The 22,491-nt window shown below is 41.3% G+C and overlaps 1 protein-coding gene across 1 annotated transcript in view; it reads left to right on the forward strand.

Moving 5' to 3' along the window:
- The window catches only part of MYZAP (myocardial zonula adherens protein), a 95,466-nt gene extending 88,905 nt beyond the window's left edge, over positions 1 to 6,561 (forward strand). The window contains exon 13 of the mRNA XM_077128024.1: positions 5,599 to 6,561. Within this exon, the coding sequence (XP_076984139.1) occupies positions 5,599 to 5,695 (97 nt within the window). The 3' untranslated portion in view covers positions 5,696 to 6,561. The remainder of the gene's footprint in view (positions 1 to 5,598) is intronic.
- Positions 6,562 to 22,491: the final 15,930 nt, after the last annotated feature.

Below are 22,491 nucleotides of genomic sequence, written 5' to 3' on the forward strand. Positions count from 1 at the left end.
TGGTGGCCTTTTGGTAAATGCAAAGCAATTTTATCATCCCGCAATAACTAAAAGAAAAAAAAAGGAAAAGAAAATGTCATTAGGCTCTGGGTCTCATCCGTGTGTGGTGCTAAGTACAGATAAAAACGTAGCCACCAAAAGGGGTGCACGGGTGGTTTGGTGGTAGAATGCTTGTTTCCATGTGGGAGACCCGGGTTCGATTCCCAGACCATGTACCTGAAAAAGAAAAAACATACAGCCACCAAAAGGAAGGCTTGATCATGTCCAGGGACTCCTTCTGAAACATAAATAGTTTGGCTATTCCCCCCACCACCACCACCTTTTCTTATTTTTCAAGAACCAAGTGACTTAGTCCACACTAATTGCCCACATAATAAATCTTGTTTGGCGAAGACGGGTACAAAACTATGTCTGAAACCCATAAATTGTTTGTTTTCTAATTCCCACATTTTGGCTTAAAACAAGCGTTTCAATTTGTATGCTGAAGTATAGCCTGAAGCAAACTTTTATGGCTAAGTTATGAAGCCACAAAGCGGTTTTCATAATGGAAGTGCTGACAGACCCTTAACTTACGACCGCGGTGAACTTGGAAGCCACCTCAGTATCTAAAAGCAGCTTTTCCATAAATGTAGCATTTGGTTTCCCCCAGGATCCATCTTAGCACTTTAACTACCGAGGGCAATCAGCAGAGGAAATGAAAACTACATATCCACATAACCGAAAATGCGGACTAACATTTCATCCGTTTCCCCACGAATGTTTATGAAGTGCCTACTATGTGAAAGGTGCAGGTCAAGCGTTGGTGGGGGGAGCCCAGGAGCCGTAGATATAACTCAGTGTGCTAGTTTCCCACCGGTGCCATCGCACCTGCTTTGCTCTGTGCTGGGGCTTCTGGAGAGGCTTCGGGGCTACTTGGGGGCTGAGGGGGTTTATTGTGGGGCTGGCCTGTAGCACCTCCACCCCCTAAATAACCCAGCTCATCTTTTAGTCTCTTTTCTATGTTGGATTCCGCATAAGATTTTGTTTGAATAAAGAGATTTATGGTCACAGCGTTTGAATTACAATTAGAGCTGCTCTGGTTTTTGTCCTGATGAAGAAAAAAGCCTGCCTTTTCTTTAATTACGCAGCCACTGAGCCTGTCTTAGACACATGCTCCATGTGCCTCCCATTTCCCCCATCCCTGCCAGGACTGTGAGCTTCTGGGGGATAAGGACCCTAGGTTCCCATCTCTGAATCTAGCGTTCGGTTGATGGTGAATGAATGTTTGTTGGATGAATGAATGAACGTTATACACCAATTTCTAAGATTTATGGCCTTGGGTAGCTAATCTATACTATAATATGATTAATTGATTTAGTAAAGGCCTTGGTAGAAGCGATTCTTGTTTGTTTTACTTCTTGTGTTTATTATTTGTCTCACCCCACTAGAATGTAAGTTCCATGAGGGCAGGGATTTTTGTTCATTTCACTAATTGCAGAATCCCAGGGGTTTACTGCAGTTCTAGGTACATGGGAGGCACTCAATCATGACAATCCTTCCTAGACAGAAGAATGCCTCTTTCTTACCCTTGTAGGATTTTTGTCACCTGACTCTCTTCCAATCTCACTGACCAGAAATCCTTCTCCATTTCCTTTATGGTTTCTGTTTCTCCTACCGTGGGAACCCTTAATGGTTCTGTCTTGGTTACAGTAGGTCTTACAAAGATTGCATCCAGTCTGTGCTTCAACTCTTGTCTTCTTTTGACTGAGCCCCAAGGTAATTTGATTCTCTTCCCTGCATTCAAGTCTTCATTCCTAACTACCCTCCCAGCTGGTGGCAGCTTGATCTTCATGCTCACCATATCCAAAGCTGAGCACATCGTTTGTTCTTCTGAGTTCTTCTTGGTACCGGTTAAAACCACTGGCTTGGCAGTTAGACGCCAAACTACATCTGCAGCCTTGGCCAAGTTCCTAACCTCTCTGAAACTCGGTTTTCTCACCTAGAAAATGAAGATATTGGTAGTAATTCCTCAGAGGCTTGCTGAGATGATTAAATGAGGTAACCTGCATAAAGTGCAGTGTAAGTGCTCACATTTCTGTATTTCTGTAGACCACTTTCCTTGTCACCTAAGCTCAATATATTGCAGCCCCTTTTGAGCCCTCAAATTATATTGCTCCCAGACCCAGTCATTCCTACAATGCTTTATTTTGCCTTCATGACATGCCTTACGCCTCTTCCATTCCTACTGTCCTCAGCCTAGTTGGGACTGGTATTACCTTGCATATAGCTTACGTGATACAATCTCTGCCTCCACTTTCTTCTCCTCAAGTTCTTCCCCCTTTCGTCTAATCTTTGTGTTGCATAAATTTCTAGGCAGCAAGAATCTCCTCATAATGGAACAAGGAGAGAAGAAGGACTGGGGAAGGATTCACTGAGATTTCAGTGGATTTTAAATACCTGTTTTTTTTTTTCCAGAAGGTCCTATAGTTTGATTTAAAAACCTTAATTAAAGCTATTGAGAACAAGTTCAGGTCAACTAGTCTTCATTCACATAGATTTCTCTTTCTTCTGCTCCTGAGTGAAACTTGGTTTCCAGCAAACTCATAAATTGTTTCATGCTAGGTATAGTTTAATGGGAAGTATTCCACCTGATCATAACTGCCTGGCACATAGTAAGTGCTTTAAGAATGCCTGCAATTTTCATAATTTTCTGTTGCAGAGAAGTGAGCACAAAGTTGCTTGTTTGTCAAAGTTTTATTTGCTGACTCTGCCATTGATTCCCCCGTGGACCTACTCCTTTATGCATTAATAAAAGGTTAACAATAGCCTGAATGTTTTAAAGAAAATTGTTGAATTTCAATTCTGTGGTTGAAATTATTTGTGTTCTTTAAGTCCTCTTATTTCCAGTGGTCAACAAAATCAAATGCCCTACTTCCTTTCCTAGAAAGGTTGGGATGAGAGCCTATTTTTGAGACCCAGCAGGTCCACCTTTATAAATATTTCTGAACTTTATAGGTTTTTAGCATATTGTTACCGGAGCCCATTTCTGTTATGTGGAATTTTCACAATGTTTGGCACGAATTGCCATCTGGGTTTTGCCCCTGGCACTTCACTAAACTGCCCGGTCAGGTCACCAGGGACCCTTGAATTGCCAGATTATGTGGATTACTGTGCCAGGTGACACTGTGACCACTCAACTCATTCTTTAAAAACTCCCTCACCCCCTGGTTTCCTTTGTCATTCATTTGTGGAATGAGCTTCCTGTGCCTGGCCTGTGTGAGCTGCTGGGGTCATGATGATGAGTGAGATGTGGTTTTTGTCCTTAAAGAAATTGTGCCTAGCAGAGGAGACAAATGTGTAGACCAGTGGTGCAATAAGATGGTCCTGTGGTGTGTCAGAAGCCTATCCATGATTTTCAAGGTGTATCTGATGGGATTGGAGCATGGAGAAGGCATATTGAATATTTTGGGAAAAGACGTGAAGTTTAGAATTTCCCCTACCCTTCTAACAGACCACTTTCAGAAGTTGTCTTCCTACCATATTTGAGTTGAAAATCACTGTAGGGTAATGGGATGTGTTACTGACGGGAAAGCTTAGCCTAGGTGAGCCTGCAAGCAGAAGTTGTGCATCACTGCTGAAGGAAGCTGTAAGGGCAAAAGAAAGGAATGCTTATTGGAGTGGGTATGGGACATGCTGGTGGGGGTGGGGGATTCAGGGAACCCATCCTATAGGAGAGATTTGGTTTGAGTCATAATTTTTAGGACAGACGGATAAGATTAGGGAACTGTGCAACTCAGAGGGACAGCAGGAGAAAGGCAGAGAGATGTGGGGAGTATGGTAAATTATGAGAACTGTGTACTGCTCAGCAAAGCCAGACAGGAGTTATAACAGGAGATGATAGAGGGCCTTTAGGCTATGCACAAGAGTTGAACTCCATCCAGGAACAACAGGGAAAGTTGGAAGGGTTTTAAGAAGAGCAGGAATATGCTCTGAGGAATGTGTCAGAGAAGATATCTTTGACAGCAAAATGATCAGTAGATGTGGGGTGGGGGTGGGGGGCTTCGCCAGCACTGTAGGCCTGGAGATGATTTTGGACACTATTCCAGTATTTGCAGCTAGATGATGAGAACCTGAGCTGGGCCAGTGGCTGAGGAAATAGAGAAAAGAATTGGCAAAATAATTGTTAAAGAGGCAGATTCCATACCACTTCGTGAGGGATTGGGCGTGGGAAGTTAGAGGAATGGGAGTTGACTCCTACATCTCATATACCCAATTGGTCATTGCATTAGTCAGAATAAGTAATATAGCTGCTGTAACAAACAACCCACAAATCTCAGTGAGTTAACATAATAAAGATTCATTTCTGTCATTACAGTCCAAGGCAAGTTGGCATGGGCTTTGGCTCCACGTAGTCATTTGGGACCCCAGGATTCTTCCATCTAATAACTCTGCCTGGGCTTTGGAGTCCTCCTGCATTCTCCACTGTATTCTCTGCACAGGAGAGAAGAGAAGGGAGCATGGAGGGTCATGCAAAGGGATTTTTATGGGATAACACTAGAAGTAATATAAATCATTTCTGCTCATTTAGTCACGTGGCCCACCTAATTGCCAAGGAGGCTGGAAAAAATCATCTAGATACGTGTCCAGGAGGAACAAGAAATGTGGCTTATGTCTCTATCTTAGTCACCAAATCCTGTTAATTCTACCTTCTAACTATCTCCCTAACCTTTCCCTGCCACTTCACTTCCATTGCTACTGTTATAATTCAAGTTCTCATGATGTCTCACCTCCTACATAGCAGGACTTTCCTAACTAACCTTCCTGCCTTCAGATGAACCTCTCTGCATTCAATCCTCAACAATGCCCAAAGGAATCTTGCTAGAATAAAAATATGAACATATCATGCCCTTGCATAAAATACAGTAGTGGCTTCTCTTCTGAACTCCTTAGCAAGACACCTGAGCACCTTCTCTGCCTGGCCCCATCCTGTCTTTCTGGTCTCATTTTCTGCCTCTTTCCATTATAGACTCTGCTCCAGTTGTACTGAACGTGTGTCTGTTCCACACCCATGGCATGTGTTCACCCTCCCTTTGCCTTTGCACATACCTGGCATTCCCATCTCCTCCTTGCCCACTTGATGGATGCCACTCCCTTATCTCCTGCTGGCGTCTCCCAGCAGGAGGTCAAAACCGCCTGGAAGGTCAGAGGTGAGGGAGCCAGGGTGCTGCCCTTCCATGCCAGGACACAGAGTGGGAGGAGAAGGGGGAGAACAGATCTGGATGGGCAAATGAAGAATATCCAGCACAGTTCTTTATGTCTCTGTCATGGTACCTGTCATATTTTATTAAAATCATTTATGTATGTACTGTTCGCACCAAATTATGCCTTTATGGAATGCATGTTTTACACTTTCCTGAATCATTAATGCCTAGGACCGCCTCTGAAAGTTGCTGAAATCATGATCCCTTCAGTAATGTTGAAATGAAATACTCAATTTTGCGTGATTACCGTCCTTTTATTTTTTAAGTGCCGAGAAACCATTTCCTAGACTTGTCTTAACACATGAAGAAGATGAAACTTTCGTTTCATCTTCCTGACCTGCCTTTTCTCATTTCTCAGCCAGCCAGGCAGGACTCGTGAAATGGTGATGCCTTCCAGGAACTACACCCCCTACACAAGAGTCCTGGAGTTAACCACGAAGAAAAGCCTGACTTAGGTGCTCAGATCTTGTACCGATGAATCAAGACCCTCGAACTCTGCGGCTTAGAGTCTGGAAAGGGTGACTGTTGTTTCCTGCGTAGACAGAGTTTAAGCCAAAATGGAAATTGCCAAGGTTCGGATCCGCTTCCAAGACATGCAGGAAAGTGAAGGCGGAGGGGGACGTCACAGAGAGGTATATACCGCAGTCATATTTCAGACACCCAGCGGCGTGCACTGCTGTCCTACGTTGTCATTTGTTTTGCATGCAGACACTGAAATTCTGTCAGAAGAATTCCCTCACAATTTATTTTCTATTTTACTAGACTTTGGTTGGGAAGAAAAAGGGCATTAATTTGAAATTCACATTATTCATGTCAGGCTCATTTGTTACAAAATGAAGGTTTTGTTTACCCGTAAAAGTATTAGAGGCAGCATTTCTCTGGCACGGAGAGGCATGTCTACAAGGATTGTGGGCACCTGTAGAAACCTGAACTGGAAGGAAAGAATTACCAGCGTGCAGTGCTCTGTGCCCCAGGTCCCCAGGATCAGTGCAGGTTTTATGGGAGCCATGGTTCGAGACAGCCCTCGTGTCTCTTGTAGGGGCCAGACAGCTTCAAGCTTCATTCTGACACACTAATTGCTCGGTGTTAATTTGTGCCTTATGCCTTTGTTGGAGATCACTGTATTCAACTTGTGATTTTTTTTTTTCTTTCTCACCTTAACTTAAAGGACTTTTGTATTATACAGAAATGTCAATCATTTAATGTTTTCAGTATCAATTGGTGTTTTTATTAAATGAATGAGTACCCTGTTCGTGCATGCTCTACTTTGGTGTCATAACCCGTTACAAATATTTAATAAATACCGTATATTTTGTTCTAATGATGTCTCTGTGTTTCATCCATGACCACGTGGAAAGGAGAAGAGAGCAGAAGCAGGCTCCGGAATGAGTGTCAAAATCAGTTCATAGTGATCTTTCAATTAGAACAATCTGTAGTAATATTTATAAGCCATAAAGCAGTATGTGTGTGAGTGTGTGCTTGTATATTTTTAATCCCTAAAATTTAGCTAACTCACCTTCTGGAAAGAGTAACATTCTTTGGTTACAAATTGGAAAAATAGTTTTCCCTTTAAAAAAGCTCTCTCCCTTGTGCCCAATTCTCCTTACACCTCAAATAAATAAAATAACATAAAACAAATAAAGTAAAGAACTCAGCTGAGTAAATCAATGAGTCAGGAAAGTATAACGAAGAAAGTGCATTCTTTGGAGCCAAAGTTGTAGATAAATCCTGATTGTGTGTCCTTGGGCAAGTAATCAGACCTTCCTGAATATCAGTTATATCCTCTAACATCTTAAGATAACCATATGTGCTTGTTGGGCAGTTGTGAGTAGCCGACGAGATTATTCACCCAAAGTTACTTACGCGGTGCTGGGTACGTAAGTTGCCGGGTTTGACGTTATATGTAGGTTTGTTTGGAAGCAATGTGGACTCCTGGTCCCCACCCCCATGGAGATGTTCCAGAAGTGAGAAACACATGTCCTGTGGAAATCACCAAGGAGGAGTACCTAGGGAAAAGGCAGGTCTTGGGACCAAGTAATAGGGAAGCTGGACTCGGAGAGTGACAGAGGGTCCGAGAAGCCCCCTGTACTCCTGGATAAGCTGATCTGGTAGCAATTTCTAAATGAAATGCAATGGCTCTAAGCTCTAATGAGACCAAGGCAGAAATGAAAACTGTTCTGCAACCACTTCCTCATTCCCTCCTTTCTCTCTTTCTTAAAACGAACAAGAAAAAAAAAAAACTGAAAAAATTTAGCGTGTTATTTTAAATTCAAAGAATTTAAATGAAGCCAGGGATTATTCTGCAGTCCTAGAGTTGTCTCTATCTGAGCTTGTTGTGTTTTTTAGTATCTTCAACATATGGAGAAGAATCCTAAAAATTATTTGAAATACTCAAAAAAATTATTTAAGAGACGGTCTAGTTAGAACAGTAAGACTGCAAGAAACTTAAAGATGATACTTTGAGGTCTTTTGTTAAAATTTACTAATGATTCCAAACTCTGAAAGAGTTACACTTAACACTCTCTTCATGAGCATGTATTGTGTAGAACTGGGGGAATGAATTAATAATGCGTAGTAAATTTATCTCTCTGGTATGAAAAAAGCAGTGAGTTTAAAGTAAGTAAATACATACATCAATTTCCAACAATTAATTGGATTCCATTTTATTGATGTATCATAATTTACTCAACTTATCTCCTAATGTTGGAATTTTGGAAATTGCTTTTATTCTTTTCTTCTTTTTTTTTTTTAAGCAATCCTCTAATGAACCGTTTTGTACATATATTCTTTGTATACATGCCTATTTGTTTTTCTCAGGATAAATTCCTAGAAGACGAATTGCTAGGTCAAAAGTTATGTACAGTTTAAGTCTTTTGTTACATCAGGTCCAACTTGTCCTCTGGAAATTTGTATTCATTGAAACTCTCACCAACAGGGTGAGGATGTGGTTTTCCAACCCCTTGGCCAACACTGGGAATGAAAAGTAAAGAAATGTATAAAATCACTTTCTTTAGGTGTTTAGTTTGTAAATGCTGCCAGAATGCAATATACCAGGAACACAACAGCTTTTAGAAAGAGGAATTTATTAAGTTTAAAGTTCACAGCTCTAAGGCTGTGAAAATGTCCAAACTAAGGCATCCAGGGAAAGATACCTTGATTTAAGAAAGGTCAATGGGTCCAGAACATTTCTCTTAGCTGGAAAGGGACATGATGAGATCTGCTAGCTCTCTCTCTTGGCTCCTTGTCTCATTAGGATTCCCCAGGGGTGTTCTCCTTCCTCATGTCCAAAGGTCTCTGGCTATGTGGACTCTGTTGGTTCTGAAACTTTTTCCAAGATGTTTCCCTCTTAAAGGGCTCTGGTAAGCAACCTCACCTTGAATGGGTGGAGACACATCTCCATAGAAACTATCTGTTCTAGTTTGTCAGTTGCCGGAATGCAATATACCAGAAACTGAATGACTTTTAAAAAGAGGAATTTAATAAGTTGCTAGTTTACAGTTCTAAGGTTGAGATAATGTCCCAATTAAAACAAGTCTATAGATATGTCCAATCTAAGGCATTTAGGGAAAGATACCTTGGTTGAAGAAAGTGGATGAAGTTTAGGGTTTCTCTCACAAGTAGAAGGGCACATAGTGAACACAGAGTTTCTCTCTCATCTGAAAAGGCACATGGTGAACACGGTTAGGGTTCCTCGCTTATCTGGAAGGGCACATGGCGAACACAGAGTCATCTGCTAGCTTCTTCTCCTGGCTTCCTGTTTCATGAAGCTCCCTGGGAGGCATTTTCCTTCTTCATCTCCAAAGGTCACTGGCTGGTAAACTCTCTGCTTCTTGTGGCTATGTTATTCTCTGCTCTCTCGGAAATCTCCCATTCTCCAAAATGTTTCGTCTTTTATAGGGCTTCAGAAACTAATCAAGACCCACCCACATGGGTGGAGACGCACCTCTATCTAATCCAGTTTAACAACCACTCTTGATTATATCACATCTCCAGGGAGATGATCTAATTACAGTTTCAAACATACAATACTGAATAGGAATTATTCTGCCTTTATGAAATGGGATTTAGATTAAAACATGGCCTTTCTAGGGGACATACATCCTTTCAAACCAGCACACCATCTAATCAAAAGTTACCACCCACAAATGCGTGGGTCACATCTCCATGGAAATAGATCCCACCCAGCAATATACAATGAGGCTTAAAGAACTTGACTTTTTTGGGGGCACACAGTGGCTTCAAAGTGCACATTAGGCATACTCGTCACACAGGCCATGAGAAAAGTTCCTTCAGGATATTGTCTTTTGAATCCCTGAGGTCAGGGACTGTGCAGGCATGAGCTGCAAGCCTGTAGTGTCCCCAAGGCTCCGAGAATGCCTGGACAGCCAACAGAACTGGGCTCAGAAGGAGCCGGTATCCCCAGGACCTAAGAATCAGGGCTTGTTGCTTAGTGAGTCAGAAGTGAGGGTCAACCATGGGAAGGGGGCCTGCAAGAAATTTCAAGGACACAAAAAATTGGGTTGGAACAACACATGTCTGAGATGGGGTTTGGATCTTGGTGGGACATGCCCCAGAGGGCAGACCTCAGGGCTAACTAGGGGGGAAGGAGCACACTGGAAAGGCTTGGAGTTGGGGGACATGATAGAGTCCCCACGGAGGACACACACCATGCAAGGCTGTCTCCTGGGCTGGTCTGTGTGTACTCAGGGCACCCCCTTTCTCATGAGCAGATCCCATCTGCCTGCTCCAGGACCTCTGGGCTGGTCCCTGGGGGCGGGATAGTTGGGGAGGTGGTGATGGGAAGGGTAGGGTTCCTTCCTGTCCTGGCTCAGACCACGTCAGGCCCTGGTGATCTCCTTGACTTTCAGACCCAGAGGCTCAATTCAGTTCAACCGGCCAGGTGCCAGGGGCTACGTTTGGGGCTGGGCGGACAAGCAGTGGGCCTCAAGCCCCTCGGCCTCTCTGAAGTCCTTTCCAGTAAGACTGGCGCCACCTGTTCTTTGTTGTCTCTGAATCCCAGGGCTGCTTATTTTCAACGTCCTCTTTTCTATCTATTTAATAGATCATCATTTCAAGCTTCCTGAGTGGTATAAACTCTGGAAGGCAGTTTCCTATAAAGGACACACGGACATTTAGAGGGGCCCATTCCAAATCTATAAAAGATAAGTAATCCAGAAAGATCCTTGGCCTGGGGCGGGGTGGGGGATGGGAGTGGAGAAGGGTGTGTAAAGGGGACCAAGTGTGGCTGAGCTAGACAAAGCCTACATACAGTCCTGTGAGGGAGATGTTGTCACCATCATTTTGTGTGTAAGGAAACTGAAACTCAAAGGGATAGGAAGGGCGGGCCACGGTGGCTCAGCAGGCAAGAACGCTCGCCTGCCATGTCAGAGGACCAGGGTTTGATTCCCGGTGCCTGCCCATGTTTAAAAAAAAGGGGGGGATAGGAAAATTGTCTGAAACCACTCGTACCTTTCTGATTCCTGAACACAGGAGCCCGCCCCAAGTCTGCCACTAAATCCAATACCTCCTTGGTCAGGCCACTTCAGCTCTCTGAGGCTGTGTCCTTATCTGGGACACTGGAGGCTGCGCTGGTGATCTTTAACTGTTCCTTCTAGGGCTTATGCTTTCTTAAAAATGATACAGAGAAGACAGACACTAAAGGCCACATACTGTATGATTCTATTGATACGAGGTCTCCAGAATAGAGAAATCCATAGAGACAGAACTCAGACTGGTGGTCGCTGGGGGTTGGGGAGAGGTGGAAATGGGGCGTGACTGCCAGCAGGTACAGGCTTTCCTTCTGGTGTGATGAAAAGGTTCTGGAACTAGACAGTGGTGACGGATGCACACCATTATGAATGTATTAAATGCCACAGAATTGCACACTTTAAAATGGTTAAAATGGTAAATTTTATATGTGTATTTTACCACAATAAAAAAATGCGCAGATGGCAGATAATTCTGAAGGGAAAACATTCAAAACCTTTAAGAAGAAGTTGAAAATTTGAGCCTAGTTATTAGATAGAGCAAAACCAAATGATCTTTTTATACACCTTTGCGTAATAATAAATTACACCAGAAAGAAGCGGAGGACATGATTGACAGGCTAACAGGGGTTGTTAGAGTAGCGAAAGTGAACTTCTCACAACCTCCTGGGGTTTTTCCCCTCTTGCCCTCATGAGGGTTTTTTTCTTTTTATGCAATTGGAAACCTGAGGGAAACACTGCTAGCTCCTCCAGTAAGCAGCTTCACCATAAAGTAAATGTGGATCAAGTGAAATAGCATGAATAAATTTCCCAGCGCTGAGCCAGAGACGTGCCAATAATTGATACCTGCTATTATTACTCCTAGTTATTGGGAAGGGAGTATTGTGGCACTACTATTTGCAAGCCCAAGGATTTCTTTGACTGGGCATGTAATGGAGACTGGGCATGTAATGGAGACCTAAGGAATACTAGTGCATGGGATTTGTGCAGAAGGAAATGTAAGGTCAACAATTCGGCAGGATAGGGGGATTAAACAAACTGTGATCTATTTTCTCATACGCAAAGTCGAGAATAAGCCATTTGACTTTGTCAGGGAAGGGAAGGCCCTAAAGAGAGACGAGATGTGATTCTGGGAAGAGGGATCACAGTATAAGTAAAGGGACCAGAGGGAGACAGTCACTAAATCTGGGGGTAATTTGTTATGCAGCATGAGATAACTAAACACATGGTATCAAATATAAATCACAGTGCTTTTTGTTTTTGCATATGGATGTCCAATTATTTCAGTATCATGTGTGGACAAGACTATCCATGCTCCACTAAATTGTCCTTGTACCATTGTCAGATATCAAACGGCCACACATGCATAGGTTATTTCCAGCCTACCTCACATAGGTTTACCCTCTATTCTGTTAGATTAATCTATTTGCATGTTTTGACGCCAATACCACACCGTCCTGATCATTGTAGCTTTATGCCGTGCCGTGCCTTGAAGTCAGGTACTATCGGCCCTCCGACTTTGTCCTTCTTTTCAAAGTTGCTTTGGCTATTCTGGCTTCTTTGCATTTCCATAGGAATTTTACAGTTTGAAAATTTTCACAAAAGGGCTGCTGGGGTTTTGGACGGGTTTACGCTGACTGTATGGATAGCCAAGGAGAGTATGGGAGCTGGCTGCAAGTGTCAGGCGGGCTGGTAGCAGCACCCTGGTCTGGCTGGTAGAACGGGGCCACTCCCAGAAGTCAGAGGCTGCTTCCTAACTTGGAAAAGTACTAGGTAAAAATTTCCATAATGTATTTTGATAAAGGTACAGTATAAACTTTGTGGAAGTCTGAACAAAATATTATAAGAAACATTCATTTGTGCCCAAGGGCCATAAAACTGATGTAATTTGAATGCAATAAAATATAAATAAATGGCATACAGTTCGTGGGGGTTTTCTCTTTAAGTTTTCAACACATACTTTAGGGTTTTAACATATAGCATTTACAGCATTCACCTTCCTGAATTAAGGGTGGGAGGTGGCGGGGGGGTTGGGAAATAATTAGTAGGCAATTTTTTGGCCCTGGGACTTTTCTTGTAAATGTTTTCTTTGGCAGCCATGCTCTTGAGAACAGGAAGTTTCTCTCTTGTTACAGATTTAAGACTTTTCTGGGCCAAATAACAGAAAGTTGGATTAGTTCTGAAATGAAAGATGAGGGGGGCAACTCTAGGCTCTTGCTGGAGATTAATGACATCTTGCAAATATTTTAATTCTCCCTTTTCCTCTTAACCTGCCACCTCCTAAATAAAACACTCAGCCTGAAAAAACTTAACTGGTCACTTTGTAGCCCAATCCTAGAATAAAATATTTTTATGGTACTCACAAATTTATTCAAACATTTTAGAGGGTTGGGGGGAAAGATATTAAGGCTGTCTCAAGTTGATCTTTTAAAAATTTTGTTCCAAAATTCTCAATATGAAATTTAAAGCCCAAAATTGTAGTTGTAAAGATGCTAATGTTTCCACAGTGATCATAAAGATCCATGATTTTCTTTGACTTTTAAAAATGACTTTCGTTATGGACAAAAATGTTCAATCAAACTTTGTAAACAATACCTATATATTGTCTAAGATAGTTGCAAGCAGTTCATTAGGAATTGTTCAAAATGACAAGATCCCTTGACTATCACTTGTTTGTTTAACTGGGAAACAAGGGAACTGGGTCCCCTAGAAAAGGCTGAGTCCTTATTTACAAATGAGCCTGCTTAGGTTGAAATTGAATTAAAATTCATTTTTGCCTTTGATTCTAGAAAAATAACTGTAATCTTGATTAAATTATTATCTGGGGGGAATATTCATTCTATGAATTATCTGAGAACCATTTGTGAGGATTCTTGAAATATAGAATATGTTTCTGTAACAAGTATTTATCTTTTACTGGCGATTTAGGAAGTTTCTATGTGTTAATACAACTTTTCAGAAAGAGAAAAAGGTTGGGCTAAATTCTTCATTTACACTTGCATTACACACCCAAATGCAAATGCCCTTGTGCCCACAAAGTTTCATAAAGGTGGAAAGAGTCTGGGATAGGATGATGGATGTTCTAGTTTGCTAGCTACTAGAATGCAATATACCAGAAATGGAATGACTTTTATAAAGGGGAATTTAATAAATTGCAAGTTAACAGTTTTTAGGCCATGGAAATGTCCCAATTAAAGCAAGTCTATAGAAATGTCCAGTCTAAGGCATCGAGGAAAAGATAGCTTGGTTTGGGAAGGCCAGTGAAGTTCAGGGTTTCTCTTTCAAGTTAGAAGGCACAGGGCAAACACAGTCAGGGTTTCTCTCTCACCTGGAAGGGCACATGGCAAACATGGTGTCATCTGCTAGCTTCTCTTCTGGCTTCCTGTTTCATGAAGCTCCCTGGGAGGCATTTTCCTTCTTCATCTCCAAAGGTCGCTGGCTGGTGGACTCTGTTTCTTGCGACTGTGTCATTCTTCTCTGCTCTCTCTGAATCTCCTGCTTTCTCCAAAATGTCTCCTCTTTTATAGGATTCCAGCAAACTAACCAAGACCCACCTGGAATGGCTAGAGACACGTCTCCACCGAATCCAGTTTAACAACCACTCTTGATTGAGTCACATCTCCAGGGAGATTAACTGAAGTTTCAAACATACATTTCTGAATAGGGATTAGAACTAAGGGCTGCCTTTACAAAATGGGATTAGAATTAAAACATGGCTTTTCTAGGGTACATACATCCTTTCAAACCGGCACAATGGGGATTGGGTGGGGGTGGGGGAGGGTGGCGCTCACCTAGATGGAAGGACATGCCTTTTCTAAGTCATGCAGCCCTTCATTTACATTATCTAATATTTTTCTCTCTGTACTTTATAAAGAAAGAATACCTATTCCTTCAAACTGTCTTTTTCTCCAGTATGCTTGAAGTGCCTTTCCTCCCACATCATTTGTTATAGTCTGCATGACTTCTGCTATTTTGACTGGCAGATTTTTTTTTAACCTTATAAACAATCTCAGAGCTGTCATCCATTGATATAAAAACTGAATTATGACCAAGAACTCTGGGTAATGGAAAACATTATCCAGTCCTATAAGATATGGGCAACCGTGGGAGTACAGCAAAGGTTGATAAAACCTGAAACTCCATCAGTGTTGGGTGAGTATTTATTTAAAGGGAGCTACCTGCTTCCTGGGTTGACCACATACCAAATATTTCTTCTCAACATTTATGAGCTTAAATAGATGCAGATGTTGCCAAAGAATGTATTATAACATTAATCATCCTAAGAATCATATAATTTAAGTGTTGAAAGTTATGTTTAGAGCTCATCTGGTTCAATATTCTCATTTAAAGGGGAGGAAACTGGGTGGGCCATGGTAGCTCAGTGGCTGAGTTCTCACCTGCCATACCAGAGACCTGGGTTCGATTCCTGGTGCCTGTCTATGCAAAGAAAAAAAAAATTGGGGAGGAAACTGAGGCCCAAAGAAGTTAACTGACTTACCTAAAGCTAGTGCTATGCAGATCCTCCCAGGAGAAAAACAATTTAAGACTGAAAAATTTCATGCATGCACTTTCACTCTGACCCGGTTGAACTTTATTATCATATGCATTAGAACATATAAATTTACTCCTCCAAATTTTGGGGAGAAAAATCAAGGAGTATTTAATTTTTTCTGAATAGTTCTCCTGACTGTATATTACATGGTTATCCCTTATGCCTCCCTCCCTACTCCCACTAGCTGAAGTTTCTCAGAGCTATGTTCTTTTTCATGCAAGACAGAAAATTAAAGGTGACCAGAAGCTTCATTCTGGCTGAGTCAAGTAAGAGGAGAGGAATAGTCAGTTTTCTTTAACTCCAACCTGCGGTCAATCACATTTATTTCTCAAACCTCAACACCTAAAAAAAGAGTTATTGTGACTCTGACGCACATCAGATTCCAAAAAGTGAGTTGTACTGATGTTGTAGTAGAAACGTTCCTTTTTTCTCCATCAAAAGGATAACTCTCTCCCCAGTGAAACTCAAAAGGAAAAGAAATCATGAAATCTCACTCTTTAGTGACTTTCATATTATTTCCCTCACTTTCCTTTTCTATTTTCAGATAAATATATATGCAAACCATCTTTCCTCATGCACAAAAGAAGTGAAATCATAGTTCATCTGAGCATATTTTATTAATGAACCAATTTTTATTAATGAGATTATTTTTATAGACAGACTTGTGATATACAATGTAATAGATGTTTTGTGAAAAATCTCAAATGAGACCCATTTAAATATAAGAAACTCAGCCTTCCAGCATGGATTTTAAACCAACCTTAAGCAAAGTTTGGCTTTGACATCCTCCCACTTCCCTTTTTGCCTGCCTTGCATATTCTCCAACTCCTGGACACCAGGTCCTCTGTGGTCTACCTACTATCCTTTAGCTCACTACTAGAAGATTCTCCCTGGTCTGTCCTTCCCTCAGATTGTTCAAAATTCCCTCCATTTTCTCCCTTTTCTGCCAATAAAATTCTACTTTTTCAGTGCAGGTACAGGACCTCGGCTGGCATTTATGAGAAAGTCATTTGGAACCAACTTATACTCATGTGTAAATGACTAAGAACTACAATCCTTCTACAAATTATCCATGATCTCCAAGGAACATCTTTGTTAATTTAAATAATCTTATTTGTGGAATTTCAGCTGGTGTGTCGGAGGGAAGGGGAATAGGTATTTTAAACCTTGTTTAAAATCTGTCTCTGGAACTGAGAGGATAGGCTTCAGCTATATACAGTGTCAATACAGTATATACCAAAGCTCAGTACTCTTCTTGTTCATGATTTTTTTTCCTGGTCTATGAGTTTATTCATGTGAAAAATCTTATAAAGATGCTACTATTCAATCACAATTAGTCACATATCCAACCAGTAACCTTCATCAAGCACGTAAAATGTATTAATTAAAAAGTGAAATGGCATGAAATTTCAGAGAACCAAATATTTAATAATTTAAAAAATAAATGATCTCTTCCCTCCAAGCTATCACAAAAGGATCATAATATACAGCGGTGGACTGAAATGGGAGATTTATCACTAAACAGCATTCAGCCATGTGAAGGTCTGAAAAGAAAAGAATCCTTTCCCTCCAGCTTGAAACTTACTCGGCTGTGATTTTTCTCAACAGGGTCTTCATATTTTTTTTTCCATGGGCAACTGCCCCCTTGGTTAATCCCATTTCCCTTAGTCCTAGTTTTTCCAAGCAGCTGAGCAAACAAAGATGCAGGCGGCCATTTTACCAGGCCTCCTCCCTCAGGCCTTTGGGACACGCCGTCTGTCCATCCTGTTCAGAAACCAGGGCCTGGACGCGCTCAGAGAAAGCAGCAAAGATCTTCTGTCAGGATTAATTGTAATAGGCCGTAGTCTGTCACCTGGGAACCACGGGCCATGCTAAGTGGCTTTAAATTACTATTTACTGATAAAGAGGGAGATAGCTGAAAATTCGGTTCCTCATTTCAAACAATTCGGATAACTAATGCAAGAATTCACTTTTCCTGTGGACTTCGGTGCACTTTACAACCTGAGCCCTGGGGTCGTGGAGGAAAACCTTTTGTTGCCCTGGGAACATGGTGAAATACAAAGAGGGAAAATGTAACACTTTGTAGACCTAGAATTCTAGAGGTGAAAGGGAAATGAGGAATTGATCTGTGAAATCCTGAGCACTTCTGAAGCTTCATTTTTCTTATTTGTAAAAGTTCAGAAAAATGTTATTCTTCCGATTGCCTCTTTCATTATTTTTTCACCCTCTTTGCCAGTACCTTTTTCTTCCAGCCTTTTCTTTCCTCTTTTCACTGTTTTTCTTATGCCCCAATTCCAGTACCCTGTTCCCTCCCTTACTTCCTTTTCCCCAAGTGGCCAGGCTCCAGACACCTGCTTGTGAAGTTCTGTGCTGAGAAACACACGGGCACTGAGGTGAGAGAAGAGGTCCTAGCTCTTGCCTCTCCTTCTGTACAATTGGGGGAGTAACCACTGCTCTGTCCAACTGAGGAAGTAGCTCAGAGGACCTGATTGAAAGGAGAGGTTTGATAAAATGGTGCCCAGATATCAGCCATAATTGGTCAATCAAGTCTTAGTTTTACCATACTCAATGAATTGTTCATTAGCTGCTGCTTTGGTTGGGTTAAAAGTTCAGCATATTCCATTCCCAAATGGTGATTAAAAAAAAAAAATCACTGAAGAAAAGAGAATTTGCTTCTTATTTGATTATGACTCGTGGTTCCCACTCCTTCCTTGCCTTCCCTCATGGATCATGTCAGTTATTCATGGAGAAAAATTTCTCCACACCCATTTCAAAACATGATTGATACCATCAAACAGGTTTGGTACAAGTTCTGTAATTTTTCGTAAATGCCCAAGCCAGAATACCTAGACCTTTAGGCAAGAAGGCAGTAATCTGGCAGCTACAACAGAAATAAAACAAGTAACCTAACCATAAAGTTTACCATGTTCATAATGCAAATGAAGGAAGGAAAATTAGATTTTCTTTTAAAGCTGTCTGACAGCAGTTTAGAGAAAAAGGGCTGATTTGACTACAAGTAAGGAGATCTATTGCAAGTTTCAATCAAGGGTTTGGGTGAAGGGTATATGGGGGTAGGGGGTGTTCAAACGGGTGACAGGAGGGAGAGTGTAGATAGAAGAAAGTGTTTAGATTTCAATAGTATTTAGGTTGTAGGATTTGGTGCCCAGCTGTATGTGTGGGGCCAGGGGCTAGGGACAGGTGAGGGAAAAGGAATAGCCAGGTATGAATGCCTAGTTTCTGGCTTGGGTACCATTGAAGAGTTGAGTGGGGAAGGGAAATATAAATCAGTTCAGTTTGGACACACTGATTCTGAGAAGCCTTTTGGACATCCGGGGGATACGTACACACTTCGGATGCACAATGTAATAATTTCACTTATCAAGTGAGAACACCCATATAACCATCACCACAATAAAGATAATGAACATATCCAACACTCCCCCAAATTTAATCCTGCTCTTTGATAACCTCCCTCCAGCCACTCTGTGCCACCCCACAGCTTCAGGCAATTGGTGATTTACTTTCTGTCATTATAGATTAGGTTGAACTTTTTAGAATTTTATACAAATGAAACCATACCGTGTGCACTTTTTTGGGGGGGGGTTCCTTTCACTTAGTATAATTATTTTGAGATTCACTGATTTTGTTGTACGTACCATAGTATTCAATTTTATGGCTATACCACAAACTGTGTATCTATCCACCTGTTGCTAGACATTTGGGCTGTTTCCACTTTGGGGCTATTACAAATAAAGGTGCTACGAATATAAATACAAGTCTTTGTACAAACATAGGCATTCATTTCTCTTGTGCAAATACCTAGCAGAAGAATGGTTAGGTTATATGGTAGATGTATATTTAATTTTTGAAGAAAGCAGCAAACTGTTTTCCAAAATGGAATCACCTAAAGGCTAGCTCTCCCACATGCCTAGTAGTGGACGCTGTCTGTGGCTTAGAACCTCAAATGGGGCTGGCAGCCAAAACACCTACCCAAACTCAGCCTCCTTCACAATCCGTAGCTGGATTCCAAGAGCAATAGGCAGAAGCTGAATTGCGTTTTTTGTTTGTTTGTTTGTTTTGCTTGTTTTTTGCATGGGCAGGCACGGGGAATCGAACCCAGGTCTCTGGCATGGCAAGCAAGAACTCTGCCTGCTGAGCCACTGTGGCCCACTTGAAGCTGAATTGCCTTTTATCACATAGCCTAGAAAATCACTTTTGCTATTGTTACAAGTGCATCCAGATTCAAGGGTAGGAGAGATGGACCGCATTTCTTGACAAGAGGAGTTTTAAAGTTAAATATAAGAAGAACATGTGGGATGGGAGATAGTCTTGCTGCCATTTTGCTCAACACCACGTGTGCTGTGGCCAGTTTTAAGGCCACTTGTGCTCCAAACTAACAACCAATGGGAGGAGACAGAGAAGAGCAGCTGAAGATTCTGGAGAACTTTTATCAATTTCACGATTGGCTCTTTTTTTTATCTTTAACTCTGTAAGGACAAATGCAAACCATTACCGGGGGAGTTTTTATCATGTTCGAACAAAGTGCTTGTGCCATTTGGTGGCAAGAGGATGGCTAAGTGATCCTGGTAGCCCTTCGCACAACTAATGAGCTTTTCCCTTCCTTTCTTTTTCTTCATTTTAATTGTTTTTCTTCCTTTCTAATACACCCAGTTTTATTCGTTACTGTGAAAGCAATTAACACTCAAGAGATTAAGTTCCACTGGGAAGGTGACTTGGATTTTTTTTAAAAAGAGCATTAAAAAACAAAAACAAATGAAAATCAAAACCCCCATCCAGATTCCATTTTATAACAGATGGGCTCTTTATCAAAATTATTGTGATATGCAGTTGGAATTCTTTAGCAGAGATTAGTTGTCTGTGGTATGTGGGCACCATTTCCTCTCAAATGTTTGCCTGGAAACAGGTAAAAACCATGGCACTTGTCCCTCTCTTTGTTCATTTCTCCATTGTTAAATTTTCCCATTTTGTATTCTTTTTCCCAGACACTAATGTTAAAGTCTGTAATCTAAATATTTAGTTTTCATTGTTTTTGTTTGATGTATTATAAAAGAATACTTTGCCTATTTTCATTTTGAAGTCCAAATGCTTTTGTTTCAGGATGATGTTTTCCTAACACGAAACATCAATCCAAGAGAATTAGATGGTTTGTACATGGGTATTGTTAGTGTGCTGGTTTGAAAGGATGTATGTACACTAGAAAAGCCATGTTTTAATCCTAATTCCATTCTGTAAAGGCAGCCATTTCTTCTAATCCCTATTCATTACTGTATGTTTGAATATGTAGTTAGATCATCTCCCTGGAGCTGTGACTCAATCAAGAGTGGTTGTTAAACTGGATTAGGTGGAGACCTGTCTCTTCCATTTGGGGGGGTCTTTATTAGTTTACTGGAATCCTATAAAGCAGAACGACAAGAGAGAAAGCAGGGAGGTTCGGAGAGAGCAGAACGACACAAGAAGCAGGGAGCCCACCAGCCAGCGGCCTTTGGAGATGAAGAAGGAAAATGCCTCCCGGGGAGCTTCATGAAACAGGAACCTAGGAGAGAAAGCTAGCAGATGATGCCATGTTCGCCATGTGCTCTTCCACTTGAGAGAGAAACCCTGAACTTCATCACACTTCTTGAATCAAGGTATCTTTCCCTGGATGCCTTAGACTGGACATTTCTATAGACTTGCTTTAATTGGGACATTTTCTTGGCCTTAGAACTGTAAACTAGCAACTTATTAAATTCCCCTTTTTAAAAGTCATTCCGTTTCTGGTATATTACTTTCTGGCAGCTAGCAAACTAGAACAGTTAGGAATTCAGATTTGTATTATGACATCTTGTTATGTAAGAGATTCTATCCCATACCACTGAAAATATTTATAGTAATTATAGTTAATCCTTATATTCTTACATACACTAAAGGGACATTTTATTAAGAGAAAGAGGAATATCAGGGAGAAAGGAGAGAGAAAAATGATGAGAGAAGGAGATTCCACCAATTAATACCTGCTATATGAGTTAAGGGAGACAAAAAAGTCCTAGCATAGTTCCCCAACAGAAAGGACTTTACAACTTAGTTAGGAAGGGGAGATATCTTACCAGGTATAGCACAATTATTAGAGAGGCATAATAAGCTGTTCAGTGAGGTTCTGGATTTAAGCACTATAATTGTGTTAAAAGAAAGAGCAAGTTGGTTTGGAATAATCCAAGAGTCAGGGAGGAGATGAAGCTTTAGGCAAGATTTGTAATTGGCAAAGAGAAAAGGGACAGCCTTCCACAAGAGGGAAACAGCAAAGGGTAAAGTTCTGAGGCTTGAAAGAAAGGCATCTTTGCTTTATGGACCCTGGGGACCAAGGATCAGTGGATGGGGATTCACTGCTATGGGGGAATAAAGGGTCAGCTTGAACCTAGGGGAAGGATGAGGAGATCTTGGGGGAACTTGCCTGGGGACAACCTCCTGATCAAGTATTTCTTATCATGCTAGGACCAGAACAGGTTTCTGAAGTTCTTGAAAGCAAGGATTATACTAAGAAAATTTATTTTGGTACACTATTTAATCTGATCAGAATGAACTAAACTGGGGAGATACAAAATGGCTGAAAATGTGATTCTTTGAATAACTCCAAAATTCAGCTAGAGCTTTTGTCTGATTGAAAAGGAGTTGCTGGAGGTTGGGTTTATATAACACCTTACGGGGGTTTGAAGAAACCTCAATTTTCCATATCAAAAATGAGGTCTATGTGTGGAGGTGTAGTTTAGACAATCTGCTGTGACTCTTGCATACTTCTTACCCTTTCTTTTGGGAGACAGCTCTGATAGCTAAACTATAAGGAAAGGTGAGAGCAGGGTGTGAGGCTTATTACACTTGCCATCTTTTCAACAATTGGGGAAAAATTTTTTTCACCGATGTTATACACTTGGAAATAGGCCTAAAGTGAAGAAGGGGATTCTCCAGTTGGTGTGGTAGAAAGAGCAATTGGGCATTTGTGTTTGAATTCCGGTGCTGTCCCTGGTATTGTGCCTTAGAAATAGTTACCATAATTGTTGTCTCTGTTTTTATATTGGCAAAAAAGGGAATTGCTTTGTACAGTCTCGCAACCCCCTCCCCTTGCACCCCATCACCACTCTTAGCGGCCTTTGCTAAGGTTTTTGGCGGCGCTTTGGATTAGTTCAAAGAATTGGGAGTGCCATGACAACTAGTGCCCAGA

Source organism: Tamandua tetradactyla, chromosome 14 (assembly GCF_023851605.1).
Source record: "Tamandua tetradactyla isolate mTamTet1 chromosome 14, mTamTet1.pri, whole genome shotgun sequence".
In the NCBI taxonomy this organism is placed as follows: domain Eukaryota; kingdom Metazoa; phylum Chordata; class Mammalia; order Pilosa; family Myrmecophagidae; genus Tamandua; species Tamandua tetradactyla.